At 44.7% G+C, this 20,252-nt stretch overlaps 1 protein-coding gene across 1 annotated transcript in view; it reads left to right on the forward strand.

The window, feature by feature from the left end:
• Positions 1–20,252, forward strand: part of nphp4 (nephronophthisis 4) — a 217,768-nt gene that overhangs the window by 57,864 nt on the left and 139,652 nt on the right. The window contains exon 8 of the mRNA XM_055165588.1: positions 16,838–16,998. Coding sequence (XP_055021563.1) covers positions 16,838–16,998 — 161 coding nt within the window. The remainder of the gene's footprint in view (positions 1–16,837; positions 16,999–20,252) is intronic.

Here is a 20,252-nt window from a genome sequence, read left to right on the forward strand (position 1 = left end):
TTTTGTGGTTCAGTGGAAGAGTCAGTTTTCCTCGATCCATTTTAGAAACATTTGTGTAAAAGAGTCAGAGTCGGACCAAAGCAGAGACCAGAACCGGACACAGACGCACAAACACACACAACAACACACACAAACACACACAACAACACACAAACACACACACAACAACACACAAACACACACAACAACACACAAACACACACAAAACACACACAACACACACACACACACACAACACACACACACACAACACACACAAAACACAACAACAACACACACAAAACACAACACACACAACACACAAACACACACAAACACACACACACACACACACACACAACACACACAACACACACAAACACACACAAACACACACAAACACACACACACACACACACACACACACACACACACACACACACACACACACACACACACACACACACACACACACACACACAACAACACACACAAACACACACAACAACACACACAACACACACACAAACACACACACACACACACAACACACACAAACACACACAACACACAACACACACAACACACACACACACACACACACAAACACACAAAAACACACACACACACACACACACACACACAAACACACACACACACACACACACACACACACACACACACACACACAAACACACACACACACAAACACACACACAATCACACACAATCACACACAACAACACACACAAAAACACACAAACACACACAACAACACACAAACACACACACACAACACACACACAATCACACACACAATCACACACAATCACACACAACACACACACAAACACACACAACAACACACACAACAACACACACAACACACACACACACACACACACACACACAACACACACAACAACACACACAACACACACACACAAAACACACACAAACACACACACACACACACACACACACACACACACACACACACAAACACACACACAAACACACACAACACACACACAAACACACAATCACACACAACAACACACACACACACACACACACACACACACAGACTCTCACAGAGCACTGGTCCAAAACCCGGACATCTGTCTGCTCCTCCCAACAAAACACACACGTCTGCTCCAACTGCACTGCCACGAGTACTCTGCTTTAGACCTGGTTTAGACCTGGTTTAGTCCTGGTTTAGACCTGGTTTAGACCTGGTTTAGACCTGGTTTAGACCTGGTTTAGACCTGGTTTAGTCCTGGTTTAGACCTGCTTTAGACCTGGTTTAGACCTGGTTTAGTCCTGGTTTAATTCTGGTTTAGACCTGGTTTAGTCCTGGTTTAGTCCTGGTTTAGACCTGGTTTAGACCTGGTTTAGACCTGGTTTAGACCTGGTTTAGACCTGGTTTAGGTTTAGACTCTGGTTTAGACTTGGTTTAGATCTGGTTTAGCTCTGGTTTAGACCTGGTTTAGACCTGGATTAGACCTGGTTTAGACCTGGTTTAGACCTGGTTTAACCTGGTTTAGTCTGGTTTAGCCTGGTTTACCTGGTTTAGACCTGGTTTAGACCTGGTTTAGACCTGGTTTAGACCTGGTTTAGACCTGGTTTAGTCCTGGTTTAGTCCTGGTTTAGACCTGGTTTAGACCTGGTTTAGACCTGGTTTAGTCCTGGTTTATTCTGGTTTAGACCTGGTTTAGTCCTGGTTTAGTCCTGGTTTAGTCCTGGTTTAGACCTGGTTTAGACCTGGTTTAGACCTGACTGGTTTAGACCTGGTTTAGACTGGTTTACCTGGTTTAGTTCTGGTTTAGACCTGGTTTAGACCTGGTTTAGACCTGGTTTAGACCTGGTTAGACCTGGTTTAGTCTGGTTTAGCTCTGGTTTAGACCTGGTTTCCTGGTTTAGTTTAGACCTGGTTTAGTTGGTTGGTTTAGTCCTGGTTTAGACCTGGTTTAGTCCTGGTTTAGACCTGGTTTAGTCCTGAGACCTGTTTTAGACCTGGTTTGTTCTGGTTTAGTCCTGGTTTAGTTCTGGTTTAGTCCTTTTAGTCTGGTTTAGACCTGGTTTAGTCCTGGTTTATTCCTGTTTAATCCTGTTTGTTGGTAGTCCTGGTTTAGTTCTGTTTAGTTGTTTATTCTGGTTTAGTCTGGTTTAGTCCTGGTTAGTCCTGGTTTAGTCCTGGTTTAGTCCTGGTTAGAGTCTGGTTTAGTCTGGTTTAAGAGAGTTCTGGTTTAGTTGGTTTAGTTCTGGTTTAGTTCTGGTTTAGTTCTGGTTTAGGGCTTTGGTGTGAAGTTTGGATGGAGAGATTTTTTTATATTAATATTTTCATATTTATTGTAGTTTTGCAAAGAAAAAGTTGGTGTGATTTTGAGAAATTGAGAACCGAGTGATAAAAGAGAAGGAAAAGAGGAAGAGAAAGAGAAGAGAGAGAAGATGGAGAGAGAGGAAGGAGAGAAGAGAGTGAGGGCAGTGGAGAGAGAAAGAGAGAAAGAGAGAAAGAGAGTGGTGTAGAGAGAGAAAAAGCAGCACGGGATGGAGAGAGAAAAAAAGGAGGGAGAGAGAAAAAGAGGAGGAACAGACTGGTAGAGAGAAAGAGAGGAGGGAGAGATGGAGATTTAGAGAGGGGAGAGACGTGAGAGTGAGGAGAAACAGAGTGGTGGAGATAGAGATGGAGAGAGGGAGAGAAAGAGAGGAGGGAGCGATGGAGAGAGAGAAGAGAGGAGAGAGAGGAGAGGGAGGAGAGGAGAGAGAGGAGAGAGGAGAGAGAAGCGATGAGGGAGGAGAGGGAGCGATGGAGAGGGAAGAGGATGGAGGAGAGAGGGAGAGAGGAAGCGATAGAGGAGAGAGAAGCGAGGAGGGGAGGAGGAGGAGAGGAGAGAAGGAGAGAGAGAGAGGAAGGAGAGGGAGCGATGGAGGGAGGAGTGAGGAGAGAGGGAGAGAGGAAGGAGAGGAGCGAGGAGAGAGGGAGGAGAGGAGTGAGAGGGAGGGAGTGATGGAGAGAGAGGGAGGAGGGAGGAGAGGGAGGAGAGGGAGGAGGAGAGGAGAGAGGGAGCGATGGAGAGAGAGCGATGGAGGAGAGGGAGGAGAGGGAGGAGAGGGAGGAGAGGGAGGAGGAGAGAGGGAGAGTGGAGGAGGAGAGGAGAGGGAGGAGAGGAGATGATGGAGGGAGGAGGAGGAGGAGAAGAGGGAGGAGAGGGAGAGAGAGGAGAGGAGGAGAGGAGAGGAGGGAGGAGAGGGAGGAGAGAGGAGCGAGGGAGAGAGGAGAGGAGTGATGGAGAAGAGGAGAGAGAGAGGGAGAGGAGAGGGAGGAGAGGGAGGAGAGGGAGGAGAGGGAGAGAGGAGGAGGGAGGGAGGAGAGGGAGGAGGGGAGGAGGGAGGAGAGGTGGAGGAGAGAGGGAGGAGAGGGAGGAGAGGGAGCGATGGAGAGAGGGAGAGAGGGAGGGAGGGAGTGATGGAGGAGAGGAGCGAGGAAGAGGGAGGAGAGGAGGAGAGGAGCGATGGAGAGAGGGAGGAGAGGAGAGAGAGGAGAGAGAGAGAGAGAGGAGAGAGGGAGGAGAGGAGGAGGGAGGGAGGGAGAGAAGAGGAGGGAGAGGGGAGTGGGAGGAGAGGGAGGAGAGGGAGGGAGGGAGGAGGGAGGAGAGGGAGTGAGGAGGAGAGGGAGGAGAGAGGAGAGAGAGGAGTGAGGGAGGAGAGGGAGGAGAGGAGAGAGGAGAGAGGGAGAGAGGAGGGAGGAGAGGGGAGGGAGAGGAGGAGGAGAGAGAGGGAGGAGAGGGAGGAGAGAGAGAGAGGGAGAGGGAGGAGGAGAGGGAGTGATGGAGGAGAGGGAGGAGAGAGAGAGGAGAGGGAGGAGGGAGAGGGAGGAGAGGGAGGAGGAGAGAGGGAGGAGAGGGAGAGAGGGAGAGAGGGAGTGGAGAGAGGAGAGGGAGAGAGGGAGTGGAGAGGAGAGAGGGAGGAGAGGGAGGAGAGGGAGGAGAGGGAGGAGAGAGAGGGAGGAGAGGGAGAGAGGAGAGGAGAGGAGAGAGGAGGAGAGGAGAGAGGAGGAGGAGGAGAGAGGAGAGAGAGGGAGGAGAGGAGGAGAGGGAGGAGAGGAGAGGGAGAGGGAGAGATGGGAGGAGGGAGAGGAGGAGGGAGGAGAGGGAGGAGGGAGGAGAGGGAGAGAGGAGGAGAGGAGAGGAGAGGAGGAGAGAGAGAGAGAGAGAGGAGGAGGAGGAGAGGGAGGAGGGAGGAAGAGGGAGGATGGAGGAGAGGAGGAGAGGAGAGAGGAGGAGAGAGGAGAGTGGAGAGAGGAGAGAGGAGAGAGGAGAGGGAGAGAGGGAGTGATGGAGAGAGGGAGGAGTGGAGGAGAGAGGGAGTGAGGAGAGGGAGGAGAGGAGAGAGAGGAGAGAGAGGGAGGAGGAGAGAGGGAGGAGAGGGAGGAGTGGAGGAGAGGGAGGAGAGAGAGAAGGGAGAGAAGGAGGGAGAGGAGAGAGGAGAGAGGGAGGAGAGGGAGGAGTGGAGAGAGAGGAGGAGAGAGGGAGAGGAGGAGGAGGAGGGAGGAGTGGAGGAGAGGGAGTGATGGAGGGATGGAGGAGTAGGAGGAGTGGGAGCGTGACAGGGGGGCAGACGCCGGCGGCTCTGCTCACACGGCGTCTAATGAAACAGAGGAGATTTGAGGCTCGGGCTCTGACAGGTGCTCCCCTGACGCTCCTGTCGATGCTCCTGTCTGTAAACATCTGTGGAGAGCGACCGACCAAGCACGACCGACCACACCAGAAACATCTGCTCCTCACCGAGTCCGACCTGAGGGACCTGAAGGACCCGAAGGGACCTGAAGTCGTCTCCTCATCACACACAGACCTGGAGTTTTGTTTTGATTCACCGGACACGTTTACATGATGTTTTTTTTTTTTTTTATTCTGAATTGAATCTGATTGTTCTGAATTAAATAGTTCAGAATTTAATTCTTCTTCTTTAAATTTATGTGGAAATAATAATCATGAATGGAGGTTGTTACGGCTCGTGGTCTGGCTCCACCTCGTCTGGCACTGCCCGTTTGTTTTACCGCTTGTACCTTCAGTATTTGTATGTTTGTATGTTCTGTGTGGTACCTGGGTGTGGTCTCGTCGCTCTTGGAACCACCAACATTATTTCTGAGAAAAAAAAAAAAATTAATAATAATATAAGTAAATAAATAATAATTCATGATCCAGGAATAAAATTATTAATCTTAAATAAAATATAAATAATAAATAATAAAATAATTCATGATCCAGGAATAAAATTATTAATCTTAAATAAAATAAAATAATAAATAATAAAATAATTCGGGATCCAGGAATAAAATAATTCATCTTAAATAAAAAAAATAAAAAATAAAAAAAAATTATAATTCATGATCCAGGAATAAAATATTCATTTAAATAAAATAAAATAATAATAATAAAATAATCAGAATAAAATAATTCATAAATAAAATAAAATAATAAATAATAAAATATTCCTGATCCAGGAATAAAATAATTCATCTTAAATAAAATAAAATAATTTAAAAAAAATTATAATTCATGATCCAGGAATAAAATAATTCATCTTAAATAAAATAAAATAATAAATAATAAAATAATACATGATCCAGTAATAAAATAATTCAATAAAATAAAATAATAAATAAATAATAGGAATAAAATAATTCAGCTTTAAAATCTGAAAAAAAAATAAAATAAAAAAATCACTTACTTCAGAATTAAGTTCAATTCCAAATAATGGTTTTCATGAAGAATTAAGTGTTTACATGACACACTGAGCAGTTTTTAAACTTTTTACATTTTTTCATTTAATATTTGAGAGAAGTGCAGCTGGAGTAGTTCAGGATTCAGGATGGAAGTTGAGGATTATGGGATTGTGTGACTTGAGCAAACTGCCCTGACACAGATCTGACTCGACCTGTGCAGCTGCTCGGACACTTCTGTTTGAGCTTTTCTCTTATTATTTTATTTTAGCAGCTTTAGATTCATGAGTCGGTTTCACTTTGTAGAAACCGTGTGACCTCGCAGCGTTAGGATTCGTTCGCTCGACGGTTGGCGGGGACTTTTTTTATTTAACCAATCGCTGACATTTGGTCGTGACGTGTGGTATTTTAAAGCTTTTCCCAAATCCCGTTGAAAGAATCCACTTTATTTCTGTCGCACATTTCACAAACAGTTTCCAAAGTGCTGCACAAAAACGTAATAATAACAACAATAATATAATGATTAAATAAACACTCTTAGTCTTAAAATAATAAAACCAGTAAAATAAAATAAGAGCAAAATCACAGAATAGCAATAAACAAATAAAAACGATAAAAATACATTAAAAATAAATAAAATAAATAAAAAAGACAGAGGAGAAGTTGGAGAATAAAAGTGTGTTTTAAAATGAGGCTTAAAACTCTCCACTGTGGGGGCTTTTGAATTTGTGATAAAATTCACCAAACATTCTCTTTGTTCCGGCTTTAAATCCTCGATCTCGGGAATCGTTGACACACAGAATGTTTGTCTCTTCGCAAACTGTCTAGTGTTTCTGATTCCTGATCTAGTCGCTGGAGAGAAATGAAATTAAGCTGAGGCACTAGGTGGTGCAAACCCTGGCTAGTATTTTCGTGCTCTATGTGTTTGAATTGCCTCTCACGCTAAGTCACTCCCCCTTCAGGGCACTGTTACAACACACATCAGCGTGCGTCCTGTTAAAGGGACCATCTCCTGCAAAATCAACTTTTCAGATCTTTCTACCTTCTGATGTGTGGCCTTGTATTTGTCGCCGAAGTGGTTTTTAGATTTAGATTCTGCGTTTTTTTTTTTAACAAATTTCTGCCTCCCTCCCACGTGACAACGAACTAAAGCTGCTACAACGATGACGCGGCAGATTCACCTATGACACGTTTGACATAACAGAAAACACTTCACCACCTCCGCCTCCACCACCTCCACCCACTCACACACCGTCCTGCGTCTGCACCGTACAGATCTGCTGTTCTGCATTATTTATATTTATTTTTCGCTTCAAACACGCTTTTTGTAACCAACTCCTCATGGAGAAAGTGGCTGCGAAGTCCAAATTATTTGTCATGTCGACAGAAGAATCAAGGTGTGCGAAGTGGCTGAAGTTTATTTCTGAGAACACAGACAAAAAGGTCCCCAAGAATGTTTTTGTTTGCGAGCGACACCTCACCAAAGAAGAACTACGGGTGTTTTAAAACTGGACTTACAACGAAGCAGAAGCGACACTTTGGAAAAGGATGTTGTTCCCACGAGACCAGAGTCCAGTGATGACGATCCTACATCTGTAAGTTTACCACATGAACCTCAACAAAAGCGACAGCAGAAGCTCATTGTTCTACCCTGATATAATAAGTTGATCTACTCGTATTTATTAATATTTTACCAATCAGTAATGTTCAGTTGATGTGGACTCGGTGCTTGAGCTTCGTGCTCCTCAAAGTCCTCGTCCGATTCCAGGTCCAACACATGCGGCTGAACGCGCTGTATCACCATGATGAATAGAAGTTTATTCCTGCCGCTGTCAGGGCGCACTAGTGATGCCCCGTGAAGCTCTGAAGTGTTTCATCCATTTGCTCGACTCTTGAGTCGACACTTCAAGGTGCTTCATTTGCTCCACAGCGCCATCAAGAGGACAAAAAAAATATAACAGGCAGAGTGAAAATAGGACGAACTACATGATCATTGTGGTTCTGATAGAAAGATTTATACTGAATAAATGAACGATTAAATATTTGAATGTTTGTGATTTCAACATAAAGTGTGAATGTTTTAACCTGGAGTTTGTGTTCATGATAAAACAGTCGGGTTAAAAACTAATTGTAGATCAGGATGTAATGTGACTGTGCTCGTGTTACTACTTTATGTCTGTGCTTATGCCACAATAAGGACGGTTTCTTTTTTACAGAGAATTTCCCCTGCTTTAAAAAAACAAAAAAAAAACTTTCACAGCTCAGATGAAATAGGCCTGCTCCATCGCAAAAAAAAAAAAAAAAAATCTCAAATAGAATGTACCAAACTCGCAATAACCCAAAACCACAAATGTTTTGGGTGAATCTGTTGTGTTTCACTGACCCTTATGTTTCGAATCGCACCAAATCCGCGAACCACTTCCTGAAGCAGTCACGTGGTCGAGTCGGACAGCGAGGCTTCAGACGTCATCATTTTTGGCTCCTCCCCCAAATGAAGCGAGCCTCGATAGAAACACCTTCGTGGAAACACCCGCTTCGTTACTCAACACAGGCTTCGAAGCCTCGGCACGTCTCATAACATCACTAGGCCTGTCTCCCCCTCCCTCCCTGAGACGGCGGAGGAAGGGCGGCTCACTCGTCGCCTACGTCACGTTTGGAGGGCGGAGCCTGTGCTTTCTCAGGACGGGCGGGGAGGAGCAATAGTCGGACTTTCATAGTTCCTGGTCTGTGACTGTCTCCAAGAAATCAGGAAAATTTCAGAACTATTGTGTCATGGATTTTCCAAAACCCAAACTGTGCAGAAGATACAATGTGAAAAGAGTCATTTTACATCAGATGGAACATTTAAAGAAACTCCTCACTTCACATCAGGTTTGTGGAGTCTTTGTGTTCAGTTTTGTGTCGTGTTTTTGTGTATTTGTGCAGAATTGTCATGTGGGAGCCTGGGGGATGTGGGGGACGTGGGCTTGTGGGCGGAGCCTCGTACAGAGTCTTAGATCTAAACATAAGGACGGAGAGAGATCAGTAAATTACTCAAACACGCATGGAAGACTGTGAACCCCTCCAGGCAGTTTTCTGACGAGGGAACAATGTTATAACACGGAGAAAGCTTTAAAAAAAAAAAAAAAAAAAAAAGAGTGGATTTTGCATAATGCTCTTGGTCTTTAAGCCGTGTTCTGGTTGTGGCCTTTGTGTTTTAATCCAGTGAGACTGTGGAAGGACGCGGAGTGGAGCTGGAGCTCGTGATCAGAGGAGATGAGGAGATGAGGAGATGTGACTGCACACGCCCACACGTTCTCCTAAAGCTCCTCCAGACGCTCACTCTGCAGCGCAGCGGCTCACAGGCCTCCAGCACCAACTGAAACACTCAACGTATCAGGGAAAACAAGGACAAAAAACTCTTGTTCTGTTCTCAGTTTCTGTCTTTATGTAACAGTCGTTTCTAAACACAAAAACACAGCTACAGCGTGGAGTCGCCTCTGCACAGATCTGACCTTTAAAGGTTGTATGGAGGATTTTTTTTTGTTTCAAATTGTCAATGATATATTATATTACATTATAAAGATGCAGTCACCTTGTAATTATGATGACCAAAAAAAAGAGAATAAAAGTTCATCAACTCTGGACGTGGTGGGGCTAAACATTTGCCAATAGATAACGACACTGCCTCGTTATCTGTGAGCTGACAGGCTGTCAATCAAACTCCCTACGTTTCTAGTGTAACTGACTTGCCTGCGCCGCCGCCGGTACGTGGTTTACGTACGACTGTCACACAGTCCACAGACGCAAGACGCACAGACGCTGTTTACTCCACCAACGCAACAGTTCTTAGCGGCTTTTTTTGACCTATATCTTCCTCGCAGTTCGCACAAAGTTTGTTGCGATGGCGACAAGAATCCAGGAGCAGTTCGCCGCAAAAGAAAGTCCGTTTTTGAGGTGAAAGAAGAAGACAAGGGGAAAAGCAGCGAAGCCAAACTAAGGTGATTCTTGAAGATTCATTCCAGCGATGGCGCGACTGAAGCAGACGAAGGGTCTAAAGACTGAAGCACTGGTCCACAAATTACTCCTGGACAGGAAACTTCTGCTTATTATGAAAACATACTTTATTTCCAAGAGCGAGACAAACGTTTTTCAGGACATGAATGCGATATCCTATGTCTGAAAACATAATTTTCAATGCAAAGAAAGAGTCCGCTTGCTGCTGCGTGTTGTAGTTAGTTCATTCGCACTGAATCTCCGCGCAACCTTCTCTGCACCCCTTTCCTGCTCCTCTCCCCGCTGCCCGATTCCACTCTTCCCCGCTCCTCACTTCTCCGTCTTGCCTAACCAACACTGTAGTTAGTTGTTTACAAGTCATGTGCAGCGGCTGTAAACAAACCTGTTTGTGGCGTAAGGAGGAGGAGGGAGGAGGCGTTTCTACGTAGGAGCTGTAGGGGAGGGGAGGTGGTTTCACACATGCGCAACATTTGAAAAAGGACAAACAGTCGCTGGATTTCTCGTTCCTTTGAAAATCCTCTATACAACCTTTAAATCAGAGCTTTTCACAGATTTAAACCACGTTACAGTCGTTTCTCGTGACCACAGGTGAGAGGAGGAACAAAGATTGACAGTAAATTGAGAGTTTTGGCTTCCTCTTCACCACAACGGTCTGATAGAGCGACCGCATCACTGCCGACGCTGCCACCTCACCTCCAGGTTACATTTACACAGAGCCGGGTTTGTTGAGAAACGAATATTTCCCTTCGTCTGTTTTCCAAAATAACATCGTGCTCACAGCATCGTTTTCGTTCAACCTGTATAATTCCTCCATCGAGCGGCGTCAGAACTACACCGAGCCTCTGATTCAAACCTGTAGCGTTTATTTCATTACAGTTGTAAGTTTTACTCCAAAAAAACTCAAAAATCGTGCATTAGTGAGCGGACTCGCCTCTCCACAGATCTGATAAAGCCTCATCGGTCTCTGGTCGTGGATATGAAACATCATCTGTGTGAAAATGAAACACATGAAAAGTGTTTGAAGAAATGCGACTTCTGCTCTGATGCTCCTTCATCATCATCATCATCGTCATCGTCATCAGGGACTAAGGCTCAGATCAGATCTTTTCATGAAGAAAGTTCGATTTTTTGCGACGTCGTTCACACTTCCAATTAAATGCAAGTTGTGTGTGATCTTCAGTGTGAACATTAAACCAGGACTAAACCAGGACTAAACCAGGACTAAACCAGGTCTAAACCAGGACTAAACCAGGACTAAACCAGGTCTAAACCAGGACTAAACCAGGTCTAAACCAGGACTAAACCAGAACTAAACCAGGACTAAACCAGAACTAAACCAGGACTAAACCAGGTCTAAACCAGGACTAAACCAGGACTAAACCAGGACTAAACCAGGACTAAACCAGGACTAAACCAGCTAAACCAGACTAAACCAGACTAAACCAGACTAAACCAGACTAAACCAGACTAAACCAGGACTAAACCAGACTAAACCAGGTCTAAACCAGGACTAAACCAGACTAAACCAGGACTAAACCAGGACTAAACCAGGACTAAACCAGACTAAACCAGACTAAACCAGACTAAACCAGGACTAAACCAGGACTAAACCAGGGTCTAAACCAGGACTAAACCAGGACTAAACCAGGTCTAAACCAGGACTAAACCAGACTAAACCAGGACTAAACCAGACTAAACCAGGACTAAACCAGGTTAAACCAGGACTAAACCAGGACTAAACCAGGACTAAACCAGACTAAACCAGGTCTAAACCAGGACTAAACCAAACCAGGACTAAACCAGACCTAAACCAGGACTAAACCAGGACTAAACTACCAGGACTAAACCAGAACTAAACCAGGACTAAACCAGGACTAAACCAGGACTAAACCAGGACTAAACCAGGACTAAACCAGACTAAACCAGGACTAAACCAGGACTAAACCAGGACTAAACCAGGACTAAACCAGGACTAAACCAGACTAAACCAGACTAAACCAGGACTAAACCAGGTCTAAACCAGGACTAAACCAGGACTAAACCAGGACTAAACCAGGACTAAACCAGGACTAAACCAGGTCTAAACCAGGACTAAACCAGGACTAAACCAGGACTAAACCAGGTCTAAACCAGGACTAAACCAGGACTAAACCAGGACTAAACCAGGTCTAAACCAGGACTAAACCAGGACTAAACCAGGGACTAAACCAGGACTAAACCAGGACTAAACCAGTCTAAACCAGGACTAAACCAGGACTAAACCAGGACTAAACCAGGTCTAAACCAGGACTAAACCAGGACTAAACCAGGACTAAACCAGGACTAAACCAGGACTAAACCAGGTCTAAACCAGGACTAAACCAGGACTAAACCAGGACTAAACCAGGACTTTCTCTTGGATCTTTCTCTTGTACAGACATAATAATCAGCTCTTCATGTCTCTGCTGTGTCCCGTCCCAAAGAGTTTTATTGTCAGAGAATCAGGAAGTACAATTGGCATGCTAGTTGCTGTTAACATTACCTTAAGATCTGAGCTTTTCACGAGAAAAACTACGACTTCCAATCAGCTGGAGTGAGTCTGACGTGACGGAGCGATGATGTTATTCTGAGCGTCGTGTGTCATGACCCGGAGCCGTCGGCTGAGGGAAAGTGGGCGGGGATAGGTGGAAGAGGCAAACGCAGCAGAGGATTACTCACACACGTTTGCATGAGTCAGACCAGATCCGGCCGCGAGGAAGATAACGACGAGCGAAAACCGTTCGAAGGAGGTCAGGAGCTCCGATCAGATCCTTTAAATGAGTCAGATTGAAGCCGACAGCGCGGCTCTTAAAGGTTCCTCGTAAAGTCTCGTTCAGACAATCGTGATTAAGAGTCCGCGAGGAGATCTGTCTGAGCTGCAGGAGAGACGGAGGAAGAGGAAGCACAGCTCACAGCCCAGAGGAAGCCCACAGGATCAAGCAGAACCACACAAATCTGAGAGGAACCTGGAGGTCAGAGAGAAACCTGGAGAAACCTGAGGTCAGAGAGAAACCTGAGGTCAGAGAGAAACCTGGAGGTCAGAGAGAAACTGGAGGTCAGAGAGAAACCGGGAAACCTGGAGTCAGAGAGAAACCTGGAGGTCAGAGAGAAACCTGGAGGTCAGAGAGAAACCTGGAGGTCAGAGAGAAACCTGAAGGTCAGAGAGAAACCTGGAGAAACCTGGAGGTCAGAGAGAAACCTGGAGGTCAGAGAGAAACCTGAAAGTCAGAGAGAAACCTGGAACCTGGAGGTCAGAGAGAAACCTGGAGGTCAGAGAGAAACCGGGAGAAACCTGGAGGTCAGAGAGAAACCGGAGGTCAGAGAGAAACCTGGAGGTCAGAGAGAAACCTGAAGGTCAGAGAGAAACCTGAAAGTCAGAGAGAAACCTGGAGGTCAGAGAGAAACCTGAAGGTCAGAGAGAAACCTGGAGGTCAGAGAGAAACCTGAGGTCAGAGAGAAACCTGGAGGTCAGAGAGAAACCTGGAGGTCAGAGAGAAACCTGGAGAGAGAAACCTGGAGAGAGAAACTGGAGGTCAGAGAGAAACCTGGAGGTCAGAGAGAAACCTGGAGAGAGAGAAACCTGGAGGTCAGAGAGAAACCTGAAAGTCAGAGAGAAACCTGAAGGTCAGAGAGAAACCTGGAGGTCAGAGAGAAACCTGGAGGTCAGAGAGAAACCTGGAAAAACCTGGATGTCACTAAGAAACCTGGAGAAACTTGGAGATTATAGAGAAACTCGGAGAAACCTGGAGGTCAGTGAGTAACCCGGAAAAACCTGGAGGTCCAAGAGAAATGTAGAGGTTAGAGAGAAACCCGGAAAAAGCTGGAGGTCAGAGTGAAACCTGGAGGGCAGAGAGAAACCTGAAGAAAAACTGAGGTCAGAGAGAAACTCAGAGAAAACTGAGGTCAGAGAGAAACTGGAGGTGAAAGAACAGAAAGAGAAACCTGGAGAAGAAACCGGAGAAACTGGAGAAAGAAACCTGGAGAAACCTGGAGAAACCTGGAGAAACCTGGAGAAACCCAGAGGTTAGAGAGAAACCTGACCGTCAGGTTACAAAATGGTCACTGCAAACTCGAGCATCGTCCGTTTCCGTGCCTCCTGTTTACGATTTGTTTTTTCAATTTTTAATTTTGTTTAAATGAATAATGGAAAAAAAACGGATAATGGACAGAACCCGGTCTGGTCCCGGTGTCAGTCCTGGTGTCTGTCCCGGTCTCAATCACGGTCTCAGTCCTGGTCTGGTCCTGGACCTGGTTCAGTCCTGGTTTAGTCCTGGTCCTTGGTTCGGTCCAGCATCACAGTTTAATTCACAGAAACGGGAAATGGTCGTTATCCGATTTTTCCATTAATCATTTAAACAAAAAATGAATCATTATCTGTTTTTTCATTTTGGTTTTGGAGACAAATAAAGAATCGTTTTATTATTTTTGGTTTTACTTTGAAAAACAAATGAACGAATGACACACTTATTTTCTGTCTTTAGAACTGATCAGAAATGAAGAAGCCGCTTGGATGAGCTGAGAAACGTTTTCGACGGAAATAAACTTGAATTTCTCCTTTTACCGTTTCACTTTACGGGAGAATTTATCCTGGACCCAAACGTCCGGGAGCTGCAGTACCTGGAGCGTCCACTAGTCGGGGCAGAGGGGCAGTGTGTTATTGAGTTTTTATTGTAGATTCGTCTTTTCCCCTGCGGAGTCGTACAAACTGTGAGTCATCTGTTTTAACGGGGATGTTTTCTGTTGCTTATGTTGTTACTGTCCTCACACGTAAACAGGAAAGACAGGAAACGCCGTATTCCTCTCCTCCTCCTCTTCTTCTTTTCCTGCGATGATTAAATCCATCACTCTCCTCGGCTCGAGTGGCTGCAGGTTTCACCCGGGTTAGTGCCCATTACGGCGTGGGCGACGGGGCCCTCGGGTGCTCGCGCTCATCTCGGCCGCGGCTGGACTTCAACGCGGCGGAGTCATCGGGCCTAATCACCCCCGCCGGAGGGAGAGCCGAGCGTATCCCTCCGCTCGCTCAAAGGAAAACTGTTGTTGTGCGGCGCCGGGCTTCAGCACAGACACGGAAACAGACACGGAAACAGACACGACACACAGACGCAGACACAGACACACAGACACAGACAGACACAGACAGAGACACACAGAGACAGAGACACGCAGACACAGACACAGACACAGAAACAGACACGGAAACAGACAGACACACAGACGCAGACAGAGACAGACAGAGACACAGACAGAGACACGCAGACACAGAGACACAGAAACAGACACGGAAACAGACAGACACACAGACGCAGACAGACACAGACAGAGACAGACACACAGACACAGAGACAGACAGACAGAGACAGACACAGAGACACAGACAGAGACACGCAGACACAGAGACACAGACGCAGACACAGAAACAGACAGACACACAGACAGAGACACAGATGCAGACACACACGCAGATATAGACAGAGACACAGACAGACACAGACAGAGACACAGACAGACGACAGAAACAGACAGACACACAGACAGAGAAACAGACACAGACACAGACACACACGCAGATATAGACAGAGACACAGACGCAGAAACAGACACAGAGACACAGACACGCAGGCGCAGATACAGACGCAGACACAGACACGCAGACACACACACAGAAACAGACGCAGACACAGAAACAGACACAGACACACACACAGAAACAGACACAGACCCAAACACAGACGCAGACACACAGACACAGACGCAGACACACAGAAACAGACGCAGACAGAGACGCAGACGCAGACACACAGAAACAGACACAGACACAGACACAGACAGACAGAGACACACAGACACAGACACAGACACAGACGCAGACACACAGAAACAGACACAGACAGAGACACAGATGCAGAAACAGACACAGGTTCAGACAGACACAGAGACACAGCGAGGGCCGCAGGGTCAGTGACACTCGGACAGAACACACTCACAAAAACACATTTGTCTCGTTTTCTCACACCACACGGTTTCTCTTCAGGCTTGATTTCGATACTAAAGAAAACACTCGATACTCAAAACCGATTCTGATACGACAATGATAATAATTTTAAAAAAAAAAAAACACTCTAGAATGTTATTTTCTACATTTTTCTCACAGCACCATATTTTTCAGATTTTTATGTCACACTTTTTTCATGTTTTGGCTCCTGTGACTTATATATTCGTCTGTTATTAATGTTTATATCTTGATTTACGGACAAAATTGTGAAATAAAAACCCCAGGATCATGTAGAGCGGCTTCATACAAACATTTTAAGATAATTTTTTAAGATTTATTGATACCAGGCGCTTGCTATTTTTTTATTGCTACTTATTTAGCACTTTATCACCTTTTTTTTTTAACTCTTTGTTATTGTAATATAATGTGATGTGTGAGCGACTGTGTCCAAGTCATTTATTATATTTTCTATGCATAATATGTAATTTATTTTGCTATATGTAAACATTTGTAAAGTTCCGTGATCAATGTACAGAAGCAGCCACATCATTTTTGAAACTATGTCATGAACAGAGGTGGGTTCATGATTATTGTTTCTCTCTTGGCACAAACTCAAAATAAAAATGAATGAATGAATGAATCAATCAATCAATCAATTTCCCTTGTGGATCAATAAAATCGGTTGTTCTCTCTTCTATTGTTTTTACTGTAACTTGCCTTTAAAGATGAAATGTCGGGTCCCGGTCTCTGATTTTATAAAATACATTTCCCCAACCAAAAAGTGAGACTTATGAATGTTTTTTTCTTCTTCTTTTTGTATTTTTTGGCTGGTGCGACTTATTGTCCTGGAAAATACGGTAATTTAGTTTAAAATTCATATAAATTGCAAATGTTTTAAAGACTTGAAATGAAGCTCAAAGCAGACGACTTGGACTTGGCTTGGATCATGGAGCCAGTGACTCGAGCCTCGTCTTGGACTTGTTGGGACTTGACTCGGACTTGAGGTCAAAAACTTGAGATTTAATCGAGACTCGCAAAACAACGAACACGTGAATGAAACAAAACACAGCTCCGGTCTCTTTTGTGTAATCCGGCCTTTTGACGTGGACCCTGTGTTTTTCCGGCAGGTTCTCCGGGTCTGGAGCTGCAGTTCCGGGTGGACCGCTCCGTCCTGAGGCCCGGCGAGCAGAGCTGGTTCTGGAGGTACCTGGGCGTCCACAGTCTGCAGGTGGACGTGTGGGACGGCGAGTCTCTGCTGCTGCTCGGCTCCAGCGCTCTGCCCCTCAAGGTCCGTCTGTGAACACAATCACACAAAATCAGAAAAAAAAGCATCTCTTTGTTTGGACTGGACAAAAAAAAAAAAAAAAAAAGGTTAAGTGCCGTGAGTTGCATCTTTTGAGAAGCAGCAGTTCCCAAAAAGACAGACTGACAGAATGATAACACACATTTAAGTGAAGTAAATTAAAATTCTGAAACCAAATTTGGGAATTAAATTACACTTTTTACTTTAAAAATTATGTAAAAATGTTGTTTTGTTTCGTGGAGTCAATCTCGTGTCTTGTGGACATTGTGTCTTGTCCCACAAACAACAGAGAGACACAACGCAGATACAACACAACACAACGCAGATACAACACAACACAACACAACACAACACAGACTGACAGCACACACCTGTCTGCACCTGCCCCCAACTTGCACCTGCCCCCGGCCCCCAAACCGAGGGCTAGATATTGTTAAGAAGTTGCTGAAATGACACATATCTCGATACGTAGGCCGTGATACGATACGTAGGCCGTGATACGATACGTAGGCCGTGATACGATGATACGTATACGTAGGCCGTGATACGATACGTAGGCCTGATACTATGATAGGCCGTGATACGATATGTAGGCCGTGATACGATACGTAGGCCGTGATACGATACGTAGGCCGTGATGATACGATACGATATACATAGGCCGTGATACGATATGTAGGCCGTGATACGATACGTAGGCCGTGATACGATACGTAGGCCGTGATACATAGGCCGTGATACGATACGTAGGCCGTGATATGATACATAGGCTGTGATACGATACGTAGGCCGTGATACGATACGTAGGCCGTGATACGATACGTAGGCCGTGATACGATACGTAGGCCGTGATACGATACGTAGGCCGTGATACGATACGTAGGCCGTGATACGATACGTAGGCCGTGATACGATACGTAGGCCGTGATACGATACGATAGGCCGTGATACGATACGTAGGCCGTGATACGATACATAGGCCGTGATACGATACGTAGGCCGTGATACGATACGTAGGCCGTGATACGATACGTAGGCCGTGATACGATACGTAGGCCGTGATACGATACGTAGGCCATGATACGATACGTAGGCCGTGATACGATACGTAGGCCGTGATACGATACGTAGGCCATGATACGATACGTAGGCCGTGATACGATACGTAGGCCGTGATACGATACGTAGGCCATGATACGATACGTAGGCCATGATACGATACGTAGGCCGTGATACGATACGTAGGCCGTGATATACGATACGTAGGCCATGATACTATATAGCCCGTGATACGATACGTAGGCCGTGATACGATACGTAGGCCATGATACGATACGTAGGCCGTGATACGATACGTAGGCCGTGATATTGATACGTAGGCCATGATACGATACGTAGGCCATGATACGATACGTAGGCCGTGATACGATACGTAGGCCGTGATATGATACGTAGGCCGTGATACGAATAGGCCGTGATACGATACGTAGGCCGTGATACGATACGTAGGCCATGATACAATCCGTGATACGATACGTAGGCCGTGATACGATACGTAGGCCGTGATACGATACGTAGGCCGTGATACGATACGTAGGCCGTGATACTATGAAGCCGTGATACGATACGTAGGCCGTGATACGATACGTAGGCCGTGATACGATACGTAGGCCGTGATACGATACGTAGGCCGTGATACTATGAATAGGCCGTGATACGATACGTAGGCCGTGATACGATACGTAGGCCGTGATACGATACGTAGGCCGTGATACGATACGTAGGCCGTGATACTATGAATAGGCCGTGATACGATATGTAGGCTGTGATACGATACGTAGGCCGTGATACGATACAGCGAGCTTTCAAGTTGATAGGATTCGGTACGAGATATTTCAACTTGATTCGATACAGTTCCATAAAAAATAAAGGCTAAATCATGACAGTGACACTAAACCCCCAAAACATGCTCCAGGAAGAACCGCTGATAGATCTGACCTGTAACTTGATCTGGTTTGGGTTCCATGAAGATAGATTTTTTTTTTTTTGGTAGCACTTTATAATAACTACACCTTATTTAGCCTTAATAAAGCATGAACAAAGGGTTAATTAATCATGAACAAAGACTTAATTGATAATGATTTACGCTTAGTAACTACTTAATTACTACCTTAATTAGTACTTAACTTGTACTTAATTCGCCTGTGCTGTAAATAGTTACTCATAAATATTTCTTACTTAATTACTCATGAACTAACCTTTTGTGTGTGCATTTGTAAATGTATATTTAAATACAAATTTGAGTGTTTATTAATGATTATTAAGCCATGAGAGAATGATTTACTAATAATGCATTATTGTTTCTCTGGAATTTGACCAAACTTAACAAATGTTTAATAAAGCATGATTAGTCTTCACTTTAGAAAAACTCTCAGAAAGATTTAACTAACAGATAACAGCTGCTGAATGATCATTGTATTGCATTATTAGTAAATCATTCGCTCATAGCTTAATAATGATTAATAAATGCTCAAATTTGTACTTAAATATACATTTGTAAACATGCAAATGGTTAGTTCATGAGTGATTAAAAAGTATTGAGTAACTATTTACAGCACAGGTGAATTAAGTGCAAGTTAAGTGCTAATTCAGGTAGTAATTAAGTAGTTACTAAGCGTGAATCATTATTAATTAAGTCTTTGTTCATGCTTTATTAAGGCTAAATAAGGTGTAGTTATTATAAAGTGTTACCGAAAAATCCAGACAAAGACGGGAAGCAGTGGTCCACAGTTTACTTTCTCTTTTCAGTCATTACACACAAAAAAGTGCAAGTGCAAAAAGTGCAGGGTGCGAAATGTTTCCTCTCCAGCGGCAGCAGAACTCACTCCCTGAGAAACTTGAATAAAATTTTAAAACTCTTATTCCCTGGGCAGGACACAGACTGATGTACTGAGGCGCCTTTTATACTGGTCTGACTAATTGGATGAAACTACTAGAGCTGAAACAGGGGCGGTAAATTATTATTAGCTTAAAATCTTGACCTAAACCTCCATAAAATAAACCAAAAACCAAATAACTATTAAAATCACCAACTATGTACATAAAACTCCTAAAACTATAACACCAATGAAACTTTAAAACCCCTAAACCAATAAAACACCAAACCTAAAACCCCCGTACAAAATAATACACGTGGTCCAGCCCGGAACTTTAAAAGAAGGAGCTCGTTTTGACTCTTT

Source organism: Boleophthalmus pectinirostris, unplaced genomic scaffold (genome assembly GCF_026225935.1).
Source record: "Boleophthalmus pectinirostris isolate CB_2022bp ecotype Guang Dong unplaced genomic scaffold, ASM2622593v1 HiC_scaffold_8, whole genome shotgun sequence".
Taxonomy (NCBI): domain Eukaryota; kingdom Metazoa; phylum Chordata; class Actinopteri; order Gobiiformes; family Gobiidae; genus Boleophthalmus; species Boleophthalmus pectinirostris.